Below are 22,047 nucleotides of genomic sequence, written 5' to 3'. Positions count from 1 at the left end.
GTGGGTGCCTGGAGGGTGCCTGGAATGCGCTGCCAGAGGTGGTGGAAGCAGGAACATTAGTAACGTTTAAGAAACATCTGGATGGCTTTGTGAATACGGAGGGAACAGAGGGATACGGACTGAGTAAGGGTAGAAAGTTTTTTAGTTTAGTTGGGGCATCATGATCAGCACGGGCTTGGAGGGGCCGAAGGGCCTGTTCCTGTTCTTTAGCTGGTCATACTCGAATGGTCTGTCTTGTGAGGTGTCGTGAAGCACAAATAGGTCAGGACAAGGGGCGAACAGTCAATAGAAACATTCGTACCATCTTTATTCTGGAACAACCTGTAACTCACTCTGTCAACCAACCCAACAGTAAACCTTTCAAACACAACGTTGCAACTGGAGAGATAAAGAAAGAGAGTGAGAGCGAGGGGAGTCGAAAGGCAGAGGAAGGGAAAGAGAGGGAATGGGAAGGGGAGGGAATTGCAGAGGGAGGAAAGAGGAGGGAAAGGGAGGGAATGGCAGAATGAGGGAAGGGCAGGAGGAGGGAAGACAAGGAACAAGTGGAACCAAGAGTGGAAAAACAAAATGGGAGAAGGAGGCAGCGGTTCCAGCGAGATAAAAAACCCGTCACCATGTTGCTGCCGACTCGCAGCTTCCTATTGAAGGGGACGAGTCTCTCCGACTGTACACCTGCTTCTCGGATGAGTGCGTCAGCGAGGAGGAGAAGGCACCATCGCTGCTGTGGGCCGTTTTGCTGCTGTGATTGGGACCCTCTGGCTCAGCCACTCCGTCTTAGTTCAGGCACAGCACTGAAGGGAGGGAAGATTCAGGGAGGTGGGGTCAATTCAAGAACAGGACATCAGATATCAAACTGCAGAGAAAACCTACTCGGCACAGTGATGGGAAGGCAAAGAGAGTAAGAAGTCTCACAACACCAGGTTAAAGTCCAATAAGTTTCTTTGGTAGCACAAGCCACTAGCTTTCGGAGCGCTGCTTCATCAGGTGAGTGGGATTTCCATCAGGTGAGTGGGAGTTCTGTTCACAACAAGGCATATAAAGACACAAACTCAATTTACCTGATGAAGGAGCAGCGCTCCAAAAGCTAGTGGATTGTACGACCAAATAAACCTGTTGGATTTCTTACTGTGTTTACCCCAGTCCAACATTGGCATTTCCACCTCAGGGCTGAGAAACCCAGGCTCTTCAGCCCATTGGGTCCATGGTTATCTCCATGGCCCTCTCGGATATCCCCACATTTAACTTGATCAGTTTAGCACTGAATTCCTTTCTCCCTTTTCATTATCCAGATTCCCCCATTAAGCATCTTAGTGCTATTTACCGCATGCATCCACGATGGTCCCTCCTGTAACATCCCAATGTTCCAGCCATGTCCATTCACCCACTGTCCCCAATACCACCCCAATGTTCCAGCCATGTCCATTCACCCACTGTCCACAATACCACCCCAATGTTCCAGCCATGTCCATTCACCCACTGTCCACAATACCATCCCAATGTTCCAGCCATGTCCATTCACCCACTGTCCACAATACCATCCCAATGTTCCAGCCATGTCCATTCACCCACTGTACACAGTACAGAACCAGTGAAGCCTATAGTGACATTAGGATGTATTAAGAAAACTACATAAAAATATTTCATTGATAACTTACCATTTCATTAAAATGATCATTTTTAGTAAAGGTCAATAAATGTGTAGTCATTCAGGCTTGTTAAAGCATCAACAGCTGAAACTGCAAGCAGTTGAACCCTTTTAACCTTGTGTAAGTCAACATTGTGACATTGACAAAAGATCAGGGAGCCGGAGCTGTCAATCAAGCAATGTTTTCCCTGGGATTCTGGTGTGTCAGTAGTCTAATGGATTTCTGGCTCTTAGCCAAGCACACGTGTTGAGACTTGGCTGAGAGTGCAGATTTCTATTAGACACCATTTCTCCCTCATGTGTTTCTCCAGCTTTCCTCTTATATATCGATGTTATTTACCTCAACAACTCCCTATGGGAGAAGTTGAAGTGGTGGAGGCTGCCTCGCTAAATATTTTTAAGAAGCGGGTTGATGGGTTTTTGATAAGAGAGGGGATTAAGGGTTATGGGGAGAGGGCGGGAAAGTGGAACTGAGCCACAACAGATCAGCCATGATCTTATTGAATGGCGGGGCAGGCTCGAAGGGCTAGATGGCCTACTCCTGCTCCTATTTCTTATGTTCTTATGTTCTAAGTTTCTCTGTTCTTATCACTCTCTGGGTAAAGAAGTTTCTCCTGAATTCCGCATTGAATTTATTATTGACTGTCACAAACTGTTGACTCCGAGTTCTGGTCTCCCTCCCCACATCGCCACCCCGCCCCCCCCCCCCTCCACAAGTGGAAACAACCTCTTGATTTTGACTCTATCAAAACTCTTCTATAATCCTGAAGACCCCACCCCACCCTGTGCTGTCTCCAGCGCCTGCCCCAATGTCAGGGAAATGTTCTCCACTTGCCGATAACTCACCGATCAAAGCTTCCTGGGCAAAGTACTTGACGTCAATGTCCTGATCATGGCTCAGTCTGTCCAGAACGGGCTTGACATCGTTATGTAAGGGGCTGAAAGACAACAGAGCGGGAGGAAACTATTAACCCTGCAGAAAGACAGGAAAACAGCAGACACTCAGATGCTGCTCACTGCCATAACCTGTATACCCTTCAACTGACTGCTTCCTGAACCTTGTGAGATCGCCCACAGATCCAAAATCAAAGGTCTTTAAACATCAGCAAGTTCCTATCTGATCACACTCGAAATGCTAACTCCGTTTTTCTCTCTCTCTCTGTCCACACACACACTGCCAGACCCGCTGAGTTCTCTCAGCACTTTCTGTTTGGTTTTAGGTTTCCAGCATCCGTGAGTCGTTACCACTGGGCCCAAAATTTCCATTTCTCCACTGCCCCTCCGCAACGCAAGACATCCCAAAGCCTGATACTGCCAAGGAAGGGTTTTCTTCAAAGTCTTGTCACCAGTAATGCAGGAAATGTGGCAGCCAATCGGTGCTCAGCATGTCATAACAGCCTGGATCAGGTTGTTATTATTGGTGTTGGGAACTGAACGTGGATTGGGTTTAAAATTTCATCAACAGACAGCACATCTGGCAGTGCGGCGCTCCCTCAGCACTGACCCTCTGACAGTGCGGCGCTCCCTCAGCACTGACCCTCTGACAGTGCGGCGCTCCCTCAGCACTGACCCTCTGACAGTGCGGCGCTCCCTCAGCACTGACCCTCTGACAGTGCGGCGCTCCCTCAGCACTGACCCTCTGACAGTGCGGCGCTCCCTCAGCACTGACCCTCTGACAGTGCGGCGCTCCCTCAGCACTGACCCTCTGACAGTGCGGCACTCCCTCAGCACTGACCCTCTGACAGTGCGGCACTCCCTCAGCACTGACCCTCTGACAGTGCGGCGCTCCCTCAGCACTGACCCTCTGACAGTGCGGCACTCCCTCAGCACTGACCCTCTGGCAGTGCGGCGCTCCCTCAGCACTGACCCTCTGGCAGTGCGGCGCTCCCTCAGCACTGACCCTCTGACAGTGTGGCACTCCCTCAGCACTGACCCTCTGACAGTGCGGCACTCCCTCAGCACTGACCCTCTGACAGTGCAGTGGGGGGGGATTAATAAAAACAGGAAATACTGGGTAATCTCAGCATTTGTGGGGGCGAAACAATATTTTGGCCACAGGCCAGTTGGGAGTATTGTGAGCCTGCTCTGGATTGTGTGGGGGCAGAGCTGAGGGTTCGTGCTGGTGAATCGGAGCCAGTGTGACTGAGGATACGGTGGCAGCGAAGAGTGGGAGCAGCTGGGATTGACGGACTGTGAGAGACCGGAGGCTGGGCAAGGGGAGCACTGCATGCCATTGGAAGAAGTGTTGCCTTGTTGGCCTCACTCTGTCCACCTGCGTTCAAATCCCACCACAGCAAAATCCAATTTGGAATTCTTAAACTAATCTCAGCGACAGTGACCACGACAACGATCGATTGCCGTAAAAACCCAGCTGGTTCACTTGTTGTTTTGGGAGGGAATCTGCTGTCCTTACCCAGTCTGCCCCCTACTTCCTGGGCCCAAATAGGGAAATGACTTGAGGGCGGCTGCGGGAGAATGGCCGTGGATGAGGTTCGCTCTGAGAGGGCTGAATGGCCTCCGCCTGTGCTGTTCGCCATCCGAGGGTTCTGTGACGGGGAAGGAACATGCACAGTTTCTGAGCAAAGCAGTAAAGGAGGCAGCTTTACCCGGGATGCTTTTAAACCGCACACCAAACAGAAACGCATTGTCCCTTTAAACAGAGGATGAGGCAGGGACAGGGGTGGTGGGGGGGGGTGGAAATGGGGCAGGGGGATGGGGCAAGGGGATGGGATGGGGAGGGTGTTGGGGCAGGAGGAGGGTTCAGGGGTATGGGGCAGGTCTGAGGGATGGGGTGGGGGGAGGGGGATGGGGGGTTGCTGGGGAGTGGGTGGAATTGTGTCCGTCGCAGTTCAGAGCTGTCCACTTGCTTGTAATCCAGGATGGGACCGATCATCTGCAGTGTTTTGGCCACGTTGAATCGCACGTTTGCCACCGGGTCACTCCCCATCCGCAGGATAGTGGGCAGCATGATCTTGGTGGTGATGTCCTTTCCGCACACGTCGTACAGAGCCTGGGGAAGTGGGGTGGGGGGTTTGAGATGGGGAGGGGGACGGGGGTGGGGGTGTGAGAAGAGATTTAGAGACACACTCAGAAAAGAGACGCCTCACTCGTTCAAGATGTCCCAAAAGCGGCAGCAGAAACGTGGCGGCTGATCTGCACACAGCAAGATCCCACAAACAGCAGCGGATTCCATGATCCAGTTGATCCATTTCTGCAGATGCCAGCACTCAGTCTCAGCATCACTCCACTGAACGTACACAAGTACCACAGGAGCAGGAGGAGGCCATTCAGCCCCTCCAGCCTGCTGCATTATTGAGTGTGATCATAGCTGATCTCATCGCAATCTCAACCCCACTTTCCTGCCCATTTCCCATAACCCTTCCGCCCCGTTAGTGACTAAAAATCTATCTAACACCTCCTTAAATTTACTCAGTGTCCCGGCATCCACCGCACTCCAGGGCAGTGAGTTCCAGACTCACCGGCCTTTGAGAGAAACAGTTTCTCCTCACAGATTCATAGAATAGAACCATCAAATCCCTCCAGTGCAGAAGGAGGCCACACCTCCACCCTGGCCCTATCCCAAGAACCCCACATATTTCCCCAATTAATCCCCTTAATACTCGGGTCAGTTTATCATGGCCAATCCATCCAACCCACACACTTCTGGACACCTGGAGGAAACCCATGCAGACATGGGCAGAACGTGCAAACGCCACACAGACACTGACCCAAGCCAGGAATCGAACCCGGGTCCCTGGCACTGAGGTAGCAATGCTAACCACTGTGGCACTGTGCTGCCCTATCTCTGTTGCAGATCTGCCACCCCACAGGATCTTTAACTCCTCAATCGGAGGGAGGGGGGGGGGGGGGTGGTGTGTGGGGGGGTGTAGGTGACGGGTTGGGGAGGTGAACCCCAGGTTTGGTGAACTCCCTGACAGACGGCATGTCCAATCTCAGGAATTGGTGACAAAATAAATGAAACTGAGAACAAGACCCAGGTGGATGCGGAAAATGCCACATTTGGAGAGACAGTTGTGCAAAGGGGCGAGTGCTCCCCTCCAGTGTCCCGGGACCAATCCCTCTGCCAACACCATTAAAGAAAAATAAAATAACCTGCGGCATCATTGCATTGCTGCTTGTGGGATCTTGCTGTGCATACACTGGTTGTCAGATTTCCTGCATTACAACCGCAACCGTATTTTAAAATAGTACAGAATGTTTTCAGACTTTCTGACCATGCTCACTCTGCAGCGTCACCTTAGATAAAGAGTCTCAGTCTGAGGGGATGGGACTCTATGTCATGACGTTCTGAATCTGAAACTGGAGAGAGAGAGGGTTCAGAGAGAGAGACAGAGACAGACTGAGAGAATGACAGAGACATAGAGGAGAGTGAGTCAAACTGAGAGGGACTGAGAGAGAAAGTGAGCCAGAGGATGGGAGTGGGTGTGAATATATGTCTTAAAGACGTTACTGCATCTTTAAGGTTTTTTAAAAATCATGTTCTCCACAGTTATAAGCAAATCTTTTCAGTTTTTTTCTCATTGTTGTCGGGCTGTCTGCTAGAAGTCTTTTATTGCTCCTTCAATGGCTTAAGTGGGGTGTTGTTTACTTTTATTCTAGGCCTCGGATTTTTCTGGGGTCAGTTTTATGACCCTGCATTGTTAGGGGGCATTGGCAGGTCATTTGTTTGTTTTTTTTTCCTTCCTAGTGAATTCAGGGATTCACTTTTAATTTGTTTTTTTGCAGCAGCTTTAGCTTAGAAGGGGGTGTCATCAGATGGAGAGCAGTGTTTCTCTCTCTCTCTCCCCCTGGTATTATTGAGCCTGCTGGCTACCTGAAAGCAGTTCTCCTTGTCTTCCTGGAGTGAAACCTGCCTTTGGTGGCTGGCTTGTCTCGAGTCTCTCTCTCTCTCTAGTGTTTTGGGAAGCTCTTCCGACATCAACCTATGTCAAGAAGGCTGCTAGAAGTTACAAGGCTGGGAAGTCAGGGTTTCAATTCTCCACCCAAAGAATTAAGTTCCAGTGTCACATGAGCATTTGTATTTGTTGTGTTAAGCCTATGGCAAGGGTTTTGTTTATGAGATTTATTTGATCGGAACATTTCCTACATTCATTAAGGGTTATCTGAAATCGTGGTTATTTTTTATTTGTAATTGGTAAAAGTTATTGTCAATTTTTATACATGTTAACTATACTCTTAAGCTTTGTTTAATAAAAGCTCCCTAGTGGTTCATTTGAATCTCACCTGAAGTGAAACATATCATGCTTATCCGAGCCAAATTCAAATTGCAAAACTTTTGATCCAGGCGGACTTCATGAAACACTTTGGACCCAAATTATAACAAGAGAGAAGGAAAGGGAGATCGAGAAAGTGAGCAAGAGGTGGGGGTGTTGGGCGGAGGGGGGGGAGTGAGAGAGAGAGAGAGAGAGACAGACAGACAGACAGAGAGAGGGTAAGTGAGAAAGAGAGAGGGTAAGTGAGAAGGTCAGAGAGAGTGAGAGCCAGAGAGATACAGTGTCAGAGAGGAAGAGAGAGAAAGAGACACTCAGAGAATGAGAGGGTCATAGAGAGACAGAAACAAAGAGAGATGGAGTGATACAGGGGGTGCAGCTTTCCCATCCACTACAGGAATCGTAACGGGAGGACGCTCCATGAAAAGATCCATTAACCTCAGGTGGGGTTTTCCAGTCTTGGGGTGAATGCGGCCAGAAACATCCCATCCAGAAAGTGAGAGGGAGAGTGAGACAGAGTGAGACAAAGAGAAATCCTGAGAAACAAAGTGACCGAGACAGAGTAAGAAAGATTGAGAGAAAGAGTGAGTGAGACAGAGTGAGAAAGACTGAGAGACAGAGTGAGCGATGCAGAGAGAGAAAAAGACAGAGAGACAGAGTGAGCGAGGCAGGGAGAGGAAGGCTGATAGAGAAAGATTGAGAGACAGAGGGAAAGAGACTAAGAGACAGAGATAGTCATATAGAGAGAGACAGAGAGAGGGAAACAGAGTGAGAGTGAGATAGACAAAAACAGAGACAGAAGCATAGAGAGAGAGAAAAACAGAGAGGGACAGAGAGAAGGACAGGGAGAGTCAGAATGGAAGACAGAGAGAGATAGAGAGCCAGAATGAGAGAGAAGAAGAGAAACAGAGAGAGAAAAACAGAGAAGACAGAGAGAGAGAGAGAGACAGAGAGAGACACAAAGAGGCAGGGAGGGAGAGACACAGAGAGAGAGAGAGACAGACAGACAGACAGAGAGATAGAGAGACAGAGACAGAAAGAGAGAGAGAGAAGACGTCTTCAAACTACTGAACAATGTCTCCCTCTGGTGGGCATGATGAGAAGTGAATGTCACAGAGCAATGCAGCACCCAAACAGGCTGTGCCCATCTTTCTGAACCGCTGCAGTCTGTATGGGTAGGTACACCCACAGTGCTGTTAGTCCCAAAAGATTCACCCAGCGACAGTGAAGGAATGGCCGATATATTTCCAAGTGAGTGATTCGGAGGGGAACCTCCAGGTGGGGGGGTGTTCCCAGGTATCTGCTGCCCTTATCCTCCTAGATGGTAGAGGTGGTGGGTTTGGAAGGTGCTGCCTAAGGAGCCTTGATGAGTCACTGTGGGGCATCTTGTAGATGGTACGCAGGGCTGTCACTGTGCATCGGTTTTGGAGGGAGTGAATGTTTGGGGTTAGAGTATCGATCGAGCAGGGCTGCTTTGTCCTGGAAGGTGTTGAACTTCTTGAGTGTTGTTGGAGCTGCACCCATCCGGGCAAGTGGGGAGTATTCCATCACACTCTTGACTTGTGTCCTTGTAGACAGTGGGCAGGCTTTGGGGAGTCAGGTGACTTACACTCTGCAGGACTCCTGCACCGAGTTACACTCTGCAGGATTCTCAGCCTCTGACTCGCTGTTAGACACCATCTGGCCCAGATCAGTTTCTGGACAGTGCTAACCCCCACGCACCTCCACCCCCTCCACACACCGCCACCCTCAGGATGCTGATGGCTTTGGAATGATGGATTATTCCTTCCATTTTCTGCCTCGATCCCAGAACCTCAGTCCCAGGAGACAGGAGGTTCGAAAATGAGACTTTGCTGTTAAGGAGAGAGAAAAAATGCACGGAACTGTAGGTCTGTTAGCCAAGCGTCAGTCATTGCGACAATGTGCGAACCTATTACTAGAGGATGTGGCAACAGAGAAATCGTAAGGATTGGTTTCCTAGAGGAAACTGTGGTTGAGACATTAGCCTGAGGTTTTGGTTGAGGTGTCGGCAGTGGAGTCAGTACTGGATAAACCAGCGGACGTGGTCTCAGTGATTTTACAGTTTCCCCCACAAAATGCTGGAGAAAAGTTGTTCCAAGTTCAGGGGATTGGGGCGATGGACTGCCACAGATTGGCAATCGGTTCACAGAGAGGAAATCAAGCAGCAAACACAGCGACATTTTCAGGGTTGGCAGACTGCGAGTGGTGGAGTGTCAGTGAGACTTTGATTGTTACATAATTAATTTAATAATTATATCAACACCTTGGGTTCAGCTAACTTCCTCCACATGGCCTGTACAAGTGTGCAGGAGGGAAGTAGACAGGGCTGTCATGGTGTGATTGCTGGACTGGTGACACAAGCATCCAGGTAAACGATCAGGGAGGCCAACACAAGTTCAAGTCTCATCACGTCAGGTATTTAAATTCAATTAATTTACTTTTATTTATTCATGGGATTGAAGCATCACTGTGCATTTATTGCCCATCATTAATTGGCCTTTGAACTGAGTCTCTCACTCAGAGGGCAGTTGAAAGTCAATCACATTGCTGTGGATCTGGAGTCACATGTAGGCCAGACCGGGTAAGGATGGCAGAATTCCTTCCCTAAAGGACATCAGTGAACCACATGGGTTTTTCTGATAATCAACAATAGTTTCATGGTCACCAGTAGATTCTTAATTCCAGATTTATCACAAAATTCAAATTTTATCACCTGCCGTAGTGGGAATAGAATATTGTGGAATTGTAAAGCTAATCTCAGCAACTGGGGTCATGAAGCTATCATTCGATTTTTGAAAAAACCCATCTGGTTCCCTTTAGGGAAGGGAATCTGCCATGGTCTGGCCTACATGTGACTCCAGAGCCGCAGCAATATGGTTGACTCTCAATCATCTCCTCTTGAAATGGCCGAGACTCTCTGTTACTGGGGGGACGGCAGAGACTCAGGAAAGTGGCTCACCGTCACATTTCCAAAGGGGAAATTAGGGATGGGCAATAAGAATGCTGACCTAGCCAGTGACACCCAGGGTAATGGGGGGAGGATGGGGAATGGGGTGGAGTTGGTGGGAGGAGGGGTAACAACCCGGTCCATAGTAGAAACTTACATTGACACAGAAGAGAGTGGTCATCCTGTGCAGGTAGTTGGGATTACTAGACATGGACAGGACCTTGGGGATGATAATGTTCTGAGCCCAAGCTTTACCAAACTTCTGGGTCAGCTTCTTCAGGTTGTTGGTGGCCGCCTCGCGAACAGCAAAGACTGAAGGATGGGGAGAAAAGGAGAGTCACTAACTCAGTGGGACAGATCTCGATTCAGAACCCATGCCGGCCAGACCTACCCCTCGCCATACTGCACTCTCATCAGCGCAACCTCTAAGCAAACATCAGAGCTCTATAATGATAGCAACATCAAGCAATGTAACTCAGTTCCACCTAATCTATTACCTCAGAACCATAACTCAGAGACAGGCCATTCAGCCCATCTATACCATGCTGGTCTTCATGATCTACAAGAGCCTCCGCCCACCCCTCTCTATTTCACCCCTCCCATCTCCATATTCTTCTATTCCTCTCTCCCTCACGCATTTATCCAGCTTCCCCCCATAAACACATCACTACTATTCACATCAACCACTCCCCATGGGAGCAAGTCCCACATTCTCCCTGCTCCCCATGGGAGCAAGTCCCACATTCCCCCCATTCCCCGTGGGAGCGAGTCTCATATTCTCCCCACTCCCCATGGGAGCAAGTCCCACATTCTCCCCCACTCCCCATGGGAGCGAGTCCCACATTCTCCCTGCTCCCCGTGGGAGCGAATCCCACATTCTCCCCACTCCCCGTGGGAGCGAGTCCCACATTCTCCCCACTCCCCGTGGGAGCGAATCCCACATTCTCCCCACTCCCCATGGGAGCAAGTCCCACATTCTCCCTGCTCCCCGTGGGAGCAAGTCCCACATTCCCCCTGCTCCCCGTTGGAGCGAGTCCCATATTCTCCCCGCTCCCTGTGGGAGCGAGTCCCACATTCTCCCTGCTCCCCATGGGAGCAAGTCCCACATTCTCCCCACTCCCCGTGGCAGCGAGTCCCACATTCTCCCCACTCCCCGTGGCAGCGAGTCCCACATTCTCCCCACTCCCCACGGGAGCGAGTCCCACATTCTCCCCACTCCCCGTGGGAGTGAGTCCCACATTCTCCCCCACTCCCCATGGGAGCAAGTCCAATATTCTCCCCACTCTCTGTAGGAGCGAGTCCCACATTCTCTTCATTCCCCTTACAAGGTACTGCATGGTAGTTTGTTGCATAATACTAAATCTCACGGGATTCAGGGTGAGTTAGCCAAATGGATACAAAATTGGAAGCCAGAGGGTGGTTGTAGTGGGTTGTTTTTCAAACTGGAGGCCTGTGACCAGCGGTGTGCCTCAGGGATCAGTGCTGGGTCCACTGTTATTTGTCATTTATATTAATGATTTGGATGAGAATATAGGAGGCAGGGTTAGTAAATTTACAGATGACCCCAAGATTGGTGGCATAGTGGACAGTGAAAAAAGTTATCTCGGATTGCAATGGGATCTTGATCAATTGGGCCAGTGGGCTGACGAATGGCAGATGGAGTTTAATTTAGATAAATGTGAGGTGATGCATTTTGGTCGACTGAACCAGGGCAGGACTTACTCAGTTAATGGTAGGGCGTTGGGGAGAGTTACAGAACAAAGAGATCGAGGGGTACATGTTCATAGCTCCTTGAAAGTGGAGTCACAGGTGGACAGAGCGGTGAAGAAGGCATTCTGCATGCTTGGTTTCATTGGTCAGAACATTGAATACAGGAGTTGGGGACGTCTTGTTGAAGTTGTACAAGACATTGGTAAGGCCACATTTGGAATATTGTGTTGAGTTTCGGTCACCCCATTACAGAAAGGATATTATTAAACTAGAAAGAGTGCAGAAAAGATTTACTAGGATGCTACCGGGACTTTAATGGTTTGAGTTAAAAGGAGAGGCTGGATAGATGGAGACATTTTTCCTCTGGAGCGTAGGAGGCTTAGGGGTGATTTTATAGAGGTCTATAAAATAACGACAGTCAAAATCTTTTCCTAAAGGTTGTGGGGGGTCTAAAACTAGAGGACATAGGTTTAAGGTGAGAGGGGAAATACAATAGGGTCCAAAGAGGCAACTTTTTCACACAGAGGGTGGTATCTGGAACAAGCTTCCAGAGGTAGTAGTTGAAGCAGGTACACTTTTGTCTTTTAAAATGCATTTGGACAGTTACATGAGTAAGATTAAAAGAGAAAATGCTGGAAAATCTCAGCAGGTCTGGCAGCATCTGTAAGGAGAGAAAACAACTGATATTTCAAGTCCAGATGACCCTTTGTCAAAGCTTTAGAGTTTAGGAGAATGAGAGGTGATCTTATTGAAAGCTGCTGCAGGGGGTTTGGGGGGATGGGCAATGAGAAATTGTTTCTGCTAGTCAGTGAATGAAAAATACAGAGGACGGGGGCGGTGGGGGGGAGACAGTCTCAGGATAAGGGGGCAGCCATTTTGTACTGAGATGAAGAGAAATGTCTTCATTCAGAGGGTGGTGGAAATCTCTCCCCCAGAGGGTTATGTGAGCTCCAGCGAGGAGTATATTTGAAGTTGGCCAAGGTGGGTTTTTGATGTCTTGGGGATTATGGGATATGGGGAGTGGGCAGGAAGGTGAGGTCCATGCTTGACCACAAAGGTACTGAGTGACAGAGCGGACTCAATGGGCCGAATAGTCCACTTCTGATCCAGCCTCTCATGCTCTGGAATTCAGTGACATGTACTGTGTGCTCAGTGATTGGGCATGGGACAGCTAGTACTGGCAGCCAGTCAGTGCCCCTCTCAGACCACACAAGCTCAAGACACACTGTGAGCTGGGAGAAGGATAGTGTCTGAACTCTAGAGGACACAGAGAGGTCAGTGTCATGGTGATTAGATTGAAAGCAGGGAAATGTGACAGGGGAGTGTGAGGAGATACACTGAGATAGGGAGAATGTGGAGAGACAATATAAAATAAGGTTACAATTTCGAAAGGGGTGAGGGAGCGGAGGAAGGTGGGTGCATCTGTACAGAGATCATTGGAGGTGACCAGGACAGGTGGAAAGAGCAGTTAATAAAGATAATATTCTGGAGTTTATTAATACTGGCACAGAGTAAAAGAACAAGAAGGTTATATAAAACTCATATTAAATACTGGTTCACCCTCAACTGGAGCATTGTGTCCAGTTCTTGGCAATGCATTATATGAAGGATGTGAAGTTAGAGGGACTGAGAGAGACAGAGAGAAACACAGAGAGAGAGACAGAGAGACTGAGACAGAGACAGAGAGAGAAGGCAGAGAGAGAAGGCAGAGAGAGAAGGCAGAGAGAGAAGGCAGAGAGAGAAGGCAGAGAGAGAAGGCAGAGAGAGAAGGCAGAGAGAGAAGGCAGAGAGAGAAGGCAGAGAGAGAAGGCAGAGAGAGAAGCAGAGAGAGAAAGAGAAAGAGAGAGAGAGAGACAGAGAGAAAGAGACAAAGAAAGACAGAGAGAGATGGACAGTCAGAGAGACAGACACAGAGAGACAGACACAGAGAGAGAGAGACACACAGAGAGAGACAGACACAGAGAGAGAGAGAGAGAGAAAGAAAGAGAGACAGAGAGAGAAAGAGAGACAGAGAGAGAGAGAGACAGAGAGAGAGAGAGCGACGGGGAGGAAGACAGAGAGAGAGGATGAAGAAAAAATTGACGGGAATGGTTCCTGGGATGAGGAGCTTCAGTCCTGAGATGGATGGGAGAAGTTGGGAATATTCTACTGGGAGAGGGAGAAGGTGGAGAGGGAGATTCAATCGAGGTGTTCAAAATCACGAGGGGGCCCGGGACAGAGGGTGGGGAGGGAGGAACTGTCCCCATTGGCGGGGGAGGGGATCGGGAAGCAGGGGGACACAGACAGAAGGTGATTGGAGACAGAAGCGAGGGGGACTCGAGGAGAAACTTTTCCACCCAGTGAGTGGTTAGGATCGGAGATTCAATCGTGGGATTCCAAAAGGGAACTGGATCGCAATCTGATCAGAAAGAATGTTCCAGGTCCCGGGGAGAAAGTCAGGGGCGGCGGGAAGGGACTGGATGAAGTCAGAACAGACATGATGGGCCTCGGGCAAAACAACCCTCACAGGGTGGCTTCCTCCTGAATGAAATGATACCACATGGATAGTGGATGACGATGGTGTATGGTGACATCTCTTCCTGCACTCACCATGGTCAACCAGCCACGCCATGCAGATGGAGTTTAACTTTTCATTGAAGAACTCAACACCCTGTGGAGGTAAAGGGACAGCACGATTACAGGTCTCAATTCCGTCAGCACCCGGGTTAAATATCGCAATGGCCGCGTCTCACTACCCCCTCCCCACATTACACTGTCAGTCTCTACTGCCTTAGAAATCTGAAACCAAGGAATAGAAAAACACCTTTACATCACTACAGGAGACATTAAATATTCTTATATGTAACAAGAAAGTTCCGACCATCCTGTGAGTTCCAAACTGTTTCCTAATTTCACTCCTGAAAGGCTTGCCTCCCAACTTTTGACTCTGCTCCGTCGTCCGAGACTCTCCCCAACAAGTGTAAATAGTTTCTGTATCTCCACCCTGATCCGTTTTCCTCTTCCATCAAACCACCCATTCATCTCCTCAATTTGAGGGAAGACATCTTTTCAATTCACTTGCTGTTGTAATGTTTCAGCTAAATGTTAGAAGAGGAACTAGCTGAGATAACAGCAAACTTTCTTCACTCAAATTTCACATCAAACAATAAACTGAGGGCCCCTCTCAAATGGAGCCATTATTTGGAGTTGCCAGCGTTGGATTGGGGAGGTTGAAGGTCCTGTGTGGTGGAGAAGGCTCGCTCAAACCTGTGCAGTTGAACCAGGAACACTCTTCATCACACTGGATGTCTCAGCACTCTACACCAGCATCCCCCGCAATGATGGCATTGCTGCAACTGCCTCAGTACTCAACACCAACAACTGCCAATTTCCAGACACAATTCTACAACGCATTCACTTCATCCTGGACGACAACGTCTTCACCTTCAACAACCAGTTCTTCATCCAGACACACGGTACAGCCATGGGACCAAATTTGCACCTCAATATGCCAACATCTTCATGCACAGGCTCGAACAAGACTTCTTCCCCACACAGGACCTTCAACTGATGCTATACACTAGATACATCAATGACATTTTCTTCTTTTGGACTCACTGTGAACAATCACTGAAACAACTATATGATGACATCAACAAGTTCCATCCCACCATCAGACTCACTATGGACTATTCTCCGGAATCGGTTGCATTCTTGGACACATGCATCTCCATCAAGGACGGTCACCTCAGCATCTCAATGTACCACAAGCCCACAGATAACCTCACAATGCTCCAATCCTCCAGCTTCCGCCCTAAACACATTAAAGAAGCCATCCCCTACGGCCAAGCCCTCCAGATACACAGGATCTGCTCAGATGAGGAGGATCACAACAGACATCTACAGACACTGGAAAGCGCCATCGTAAGAACAGGATATAGCGCTCAACTCATTGAAAGACCGCACCAACCACCTCAGAAGACAAACACGGGACACAGTGGACAGAGTATCCTTTGTCGTCTAGTACTTCCCTGGAGTGGAGAAGTTACAACATCTTCTCCAGAACCTCCAACATGTCATTGGTGAAGATGAACATTTCACCAAGGCCATCCCCATATCACCACTTCTTGCCTTCTAACAGACCATTGTCCGCAGCAAACTACCCGGCCCTCAGGAGAACAGTGACCACAACACCACACAACCCTGCCACAGCAACCTCTGCAAGGCATGTCAGGTCATCGACATGGATGCCATCATTTCACATGAGAACACCAGGTACACGGTACATACTCTTGCAAATCGGACAATGTTGTCTATCTGATACACTGCAGGAAAGGATGTTCCAAGGCATGGTACATTAGGGAGACTATGCACACGCCACAACAACAGATGAATGAACATCGCTCGACAATCACCAGGCAGGAGTGTTCCCTTCCAATCAGGGAACACTTCAGCAGTCACGGGCATTCGGCCTCTGATCTTCGGGTAAGCGTTCTCCAAGGCAGCCGCCTCAGCTAATAAAGGCAAGTATCCCATTTGCTTTCTTCCCCACCTTACTGACCTGTCCTGCTGCTTTTAGAGATGTATGGACATTCCCCCCAAGGGGGTGGGGAGGGGGTGGGGGGCAGGAGGTGAAGGAGGGATAAGTGGGTCTGTAATGTTGTTGAGAGGAGGGGGGGGGGGGCAATGTTTGTGGTGGTCTGGGAGAGACATTGCTCCTCCCTGGCCCAGGCGCACTGTGACAGGGGAGTGCTTCTCAATTCTTTTTCGTAAGCATGTGCAGTTGAAGGCTCCGACTGGAGCAGCAGCGTTTTGGGCGCGATAAGTCCCGCCCACAGCACAGTTCAGACTCGCAATTTTTTCAGGCTGAGTGCGTATGGGGGCGCCTGAGAACAAGTTTCCAAGTCGGATCTGAATTGCGCCCAGATTCAGCACTCAGAATCAAAATGGTAAAATCGCCCCCTAAGGGGCAATTTAGCATGGCCAATCCACCTAAACTACACATCTTTGGACACTAAGGGGCAAATTACCATAACCAATCCTCTTAATATAAAATGCCAGAATATGACCTACAAGAATATTTTTAATAATGATTAATAATATGGGCAGCTCGGTGGCACAGTGGTTGGCGCAGCTGGCTCAGCGCCAGAAACCCACATTCAATTCCCGGCTTGGGTCACTGTCTGTGTGGCGCTTGCATGTTCTTCTCGTGTCTGCATGATTTCCTCCGGGTGCTCCGGTTTCCTCCCACAAGGCGAAAGATGTGCTGGTTAGGGGCATTGGCCGTGCTGAATTTTCCCTCAGTGTACCCGGAACAGGTGCCGGAGTGTGGCAACTAGGGGAGTTTCACAGTAACTTCATTACAGTGTGAATGTAAGCCTACTTATGACACTAATAAATAAACTTTAATCTTTGGAGTGTGGGAGGAAACAAGCGTATCCAGAGGAAACCCATACAGACATGGGAAGAACGTACAGACACCACACACTCACCCAAGGCCAAAACCAAACGTGGGTCCTTGGAGCTGTGAGGCAGCTGCAGTAACCACGGTACCACTGCGCCATGCATATTATTTAAGTCATTATTAAAAATGTTACAACAGGGCATTTAGAAAAATTCTAGACAAAAAGGCTGAATCAACATAATTTTGTGAAAGGGAAGTTATTTTTTAACTAATTTATTGAAATTCCACGAAGAGTCACATAGATCAAGGGGAACCAGTGGATGTGCTGTATTAGATTTCCAGAAGGCATTTGATAAGGTGCCACATCAAGGTCATTGTGGAAAATTAAAGCTTATGGAGTAGGGGTAACATATTGACATGGAAAGAAGACTGGTTAGTTACCAGGAAGGACTGAGTAGTGATAAATGGGTCTTTTTTGCATGGCAGGATTTTACAAATGGTGTGCCACAGGATTTAAAGCTTGGGCCTCAGCTTTGTACCATTTATATACAAGAATCGAATGAAGGGACTGAAGGTACAGTTGCTAAATTTGCTGATAATACTGAAAATATAGGATCTAACACTGGCATTTAACGGCATCGCCATCACTGAATTCTCCCCCACTATCAACATCCTGGGGGTTACCATCACTGAATCCCCCCCACTATCAACATCCTGGGGGTTACCATCACTGAATACCCCCCAATATCAACATCCTGGGGGTTACCATCACTGAATCCTCCCCCACTATCAACATCCTGGGGGTTACCATCACTGAATCCCCCCCACTATCAACATCCTGGGGGTTACCATCACTGAAACCCCCCCCACTATCAACATCCTGGGGGTTACCATCACTGAATCCCCCCACTATCAACATCCTGGGGGTTACCATCACTGAATCCCCCCCCCACTATCAACATCCTGGGGGTTACCATCACTGAATCCCCCCCACTATCAACATCCTGGGGGTTACCATCACTGAAACCCCCCCACTATCAACATCCTGGGGGTCACCATCACTGAATCCCTCCCACTATCAACATCCTGGGGGTTACCATCACTGAATCTCCCCACTATCAACATCCTGGGGGTTACCATCACTGAATCCCCCCCCACTATCAACATCCTGGGGGTTACCATTGACCAGAAACTGAACTGGATCCAGCCATATAAATACTGTGGCTCCCAGAGCAGGTCAGAGGCTGGGAATCCTGCGGTGAGTAACTCACCTCCTCCCCAAAGCCTGTCCACCATCTACAAGGACACAAGTCAGGAGTGTGATGGAATACTCCCCACTTGCCTGGATGGGTGCGGCTCCAACAACACTCGAGAAGCTCGGCACCATCCAGGACAAAGCAGCCCCGCTCGATCGACACGCTAACCACAAACATTCACTCCCTTCACCACTGACGCACAGTGACAGCCGTGTGTACCAGCTACAAGATGCACTGCAGCAACTCACCAAGGCTCCTTAGGCAGCACCTTCCAAACCCACCACCTCTACCATCTAGAAGGACAAGGGCAGCAGATACCTGGGAACACCCCCCACCTGGAGGTTCCCCTCCGAGTCACTCACCGTCCCGACTTGGAAATATATCGGCCATTCCTTCACTGTTGCTGGGGTCAGATCCTGGCACTCCCTCCCTAACAGCACTGTGGGTGTACCTACACCACACGGGGACTGCAGCGGGTTCAAGATGGCGGCTCACCCACCCCCTTCTCAAGGGGAAATTAGGGATGGGCAATAGACGCTAGGTCTGGCTAACAATTAACGGACAGATTAAAGAATCAGATGATCTAGGTCCAAATTGCACAGTTTTTTGTGGGATCTTGCTGTGCAAAATGATTGCCACATTTCCACAGGTGAAAAACTGGTCTCCATTATCTGTGAAACAAGTGGAGGTGTCCTGAGGTGGGGATAGGTGCTACAGCAATGCCTGACAAACACAGAATCAGGTCACATGCTTACCAGTTGTCCCGCTAACAGGGGCATGTACTCGATGATGGCCAGTCGTACCCGCCATTTCGCATCTTCTGCCAACTCAACAATGGCGGGCAGCAGGGATTGTGACAACTGTCTGATGCCAATCACCTCGTTCACACAGTCCAGGTTCGAAATGATATTCAAACGGACCTCTGGACACTGCAGAGAGAGAGACACAGAGAGAGAGACCGACAGAGGGGGGGAGAGACCGACAGAGGGGGGGAGAGACCGACAGAGGGGGGGAGAGACCGACAGAGGGGGGGAGAGACCGACAGAGGCGGGGAGAGACCGACAGAGGCGGGGAGAGACCGACAGAGGCGGGGAGAGACCGACAGAGGCGGGGAGAGACCGACAGAGGCGGGGAGAGACCGACAGAGGCGGGGAGAGACCGACAGAGGCGGGGAGAGACCGACAGAGGCGGGGAGAGACCGACAGAGGCGGGGAGAGACCGACAGAGGCGGGGAGAGACCGACAGAGGCGGGGAGAGACCGACAGAGGCGGGGAGAGACCGACAGAGGCGGGGAGAGACCGACAGAGGCGGGGAGAGACCGACAGAGGCGGGGAGAGACCGACAGAGGCGGGGAGAGACCGACAGAGGCGGGGAGAGACCGACAGAGGCGGGGAGAGACCGACAGAGGCGGGGAGAGACCGACAGAGGCGGGGAGAGACCGACAGAGGCGGGGAGAGGGATGGGGGGAGACAGAGAATGAGACAGTCGGTGAGAGAGAAAGAGAGTGGAGAAAGGGAGATAAATGGGGACAGAGTGTGAGGAAGAGGGGGAGAGAGATTGAGTTAGAGACAGTGCAGGGGGAGTGAGAAAGAGAGCGTGCAGAGAGTGTGTGAAATAGTGACAGAGTGAGAGCAAGTGAGAGAGAAGTGAGGAGAGAGAGATGCGGAGAGACAGAGACATAGAGAGAGAGAAAGAGAGAGAGATGGAGACAGAGACAGACAGACAGAGAGAGACAGAGAGACAGACAGACAGAAGGAGACAGACAGAGAGAGAGACATAGAATTAAAGTTTTAAAGTTTATTTATTAGTCACAAGCAGGCTTACTTTAACAATGAAGTTACTGTGAAAATCCTAGTTGCCACACTAGTTGCCTGTTTAGGTACACTGAGGGAGAATTTAGCATGGCCAGTGCACCCTAACCAGCAGAGGCTTTTGGAGAGTGTGGTGATTATCCCTTTACGGACCAATCTGCAGGCTAAAGGTCACATGATCCAGGGAACCAATTATGAAGTCACTCTGGGGAGCTCAGGTTTCTGTTCCAGAACCTTCTCCGGAGCTGGCTGCAGACATGAGGCTGGAAGCCTCTGTATAAACTTTACCCATAAATAAACCTATTGCTGTTTTCCCCCAACAGGTGAACAAGAATTACATTGGCGACGAGGGTAAAATTGAGCTCAAACCGAGAGTGGACATTTTCTGTTGCAGTCGAGACGGAGAAGGATTATTAAAAATATGTACCTTATTTGGACGGTTCGATCCTTTTGGTATCTGTGTGGAGGACAGGACACAATGTACAAAATGTTTGGGTTACTATTTTCAGGCCAATGTAATCGGAGAAGAGAAAGGCATTCCACCTGAGTGTGTGTGGGGTCCAAAGGTACAATCTGATTCGTTATCTCACAACACTAAGAGCCCCTGGCTCCAAGTCATTGAGTGTGACCGGAGAATTGCTAAAGTCACATTTCCATCTGAAACCATCAATCATATTGCAGAGATTTCAATTTCATTCCAGGGCTGAGTTCCAGGGGAAATGATTGTGTCTCATATCACCGAGCAAATCTTGGAGTGCTGCTACTTTAGAGCCACTTTGAATGATACGCTGTGGGACAGATTAGTCTGCGGGGTGAATACAGCCATAGAGTCACAAAATAGTACAACCCTATGGCCTCCTTCTGCACTATTCGGCCCATCGAGCCAGCACCAACAAGTCTCCGTACAGCCTTTACCTGTAAATAAACCTGTTGCTGTTTTCCCTCAACTGGTGAACAAGAATTTTCACCAACAGCTTGAGAGCGAGAGAGTGAAAAACACAGAGATAGAAAGCCAGACAGAGACAGAAAGCGTGTTCAAGAGAGAGTGCAACAGAGAGAGAAAGATTGAAGGAGTGAACAAGACAGAGAGAGAGCGAGAAGGCAAGGCAGAGAGACAGCAAACAGATAAGAAGAGAAACAGAGACACAGAGAAAGAGAAACGGGCCAATAGAGAGAGAGAGAGAGAGAAATGGGTTGAGTGACAGAAAGAGGGCAGAGAGACAGAGAGAGAGAGATAGGGAGAGGGACAAACAGAGAGAGAGAGAGAGATAGGGAGAGGGACAAACAGAGAGAGAGGGAGATGGAGTGAGAGAAAAGGCACAGAGACAGAAAGAGAGGGCAGGTAGAGATACACAGATACAGGGGATAAACAGGATACAATAAGTGTGTGAAGAAACATCAAACCATGTGACACAATCTGCTGTGAGGACAGAATATTTTCCACACAGCGGCTTTTTCTGATCTGAAAGGGCAGTGGCAGCAGATACTGTTGAATCTTTCAGCAGAGGGGAACAGCAAGAGGAGCCCAGTAAGGTACAGGGCTGGGGGTGGTAGAATGAGAATGTTACTCAGACCCCATCCACAGCAGGGGAATCCACAGGGATTAAAACCCGGTGAACTCAGCATAACCCACACACAGGAGCTGTGTCCTCCCTCTCAGCCAGAATCCATCTGTAAACGGTTGCTCCATCCCTACGCCAAGGGGGAAAGCCGACAGTGACTCAGTCCATTGGGACCCCTCAACGCAACAGGTCAAAGGTCTGCAGAGGTCCCAGAACCCGAGAGACCTCTGGAGCCCAGGGAACTCACCTCATCTTTCAGCTGTGCCAGGAAGAGAGGCAGAAGATGTTCCACAGTGTGGTCCTTGCCCAGCATTGGGGACAGTCCCATGATTACAGAGGCCAGAGCCGACTTCACGTGCTCATTCGCATCCGAGACAAGTTCCTGTTATAGAGCAGAACACAATGAGGTGAGAAACTCATCTGACCTTTCACACTGCAGGTACAGCACAGGGTTAGATACAGAATAAAGCTCCCTCTACAC

The 22,047-nt window shown here is 49.5% G+C and overlaps 1 protein-coding gene across 1 annotated transcript in view; it reads right to left on the bottom strand.

The window, feature by feature from the left end:
• Window positions 1–307: 307 nt before the first annotated feature.
• Window positions 308–22,047, bottom strand: part of LOC145354065 (uncharacterized) — a 36,311-nt gene continuing 14,571 nt past the window's right edge. Inside the window, exons 9-15 of the mRNA XM_080205195.1 lie at window positions 21,814–21,948; window positions 18,949–19,122; window positions 14,144–14,204; window positions 10,002–10,156; window positions 4,513–4,655; window positions 2,492–2,583; window positions 308–791 (exon numbers count right to left, since the gene is read on the bottom strand). Of these exons, the coding sequence (XP_080061321.1) occupies window positions 775–791; window positions 2,492–2,583; window positions 4,513–4,655; window positions 10,002–10,156; window positions 14,144–14,204; window positions 18,949–19,122; window positions 21,814–21,948 (777 nt within the window). The 3' untranslated portion in view covers window positions 308–774. The remainder of the gene's footprint in view (window positions 792–2,491; window positions 2,584–4,512; window positions 4,656–10,001; window positions 10,157–14,143; window positions 14,205–18,948; window positions 19,123–21,813; window positions 21,949–22,047) is intronic.

The sequence above is a fragment of the Carcharhinus amblyrhynchos genome, chromosome 16, assembly GCF_965287045.1.
Source record: "Carcharhinus amblyrhynchos chromosome 16, sCarAmb.v2.hapA, whole genome shotgun sequence".
NCBI lineage: Eukaryota > Metazoa > Chordata > Chondrichthyes > Carcharhiniformes > Carcharhinidae > Carcharhinus > Carcharhinus amblyrhynchos.
This window is presented reverse-complemented; position numbering and strand designations above follow the sequence as displayed.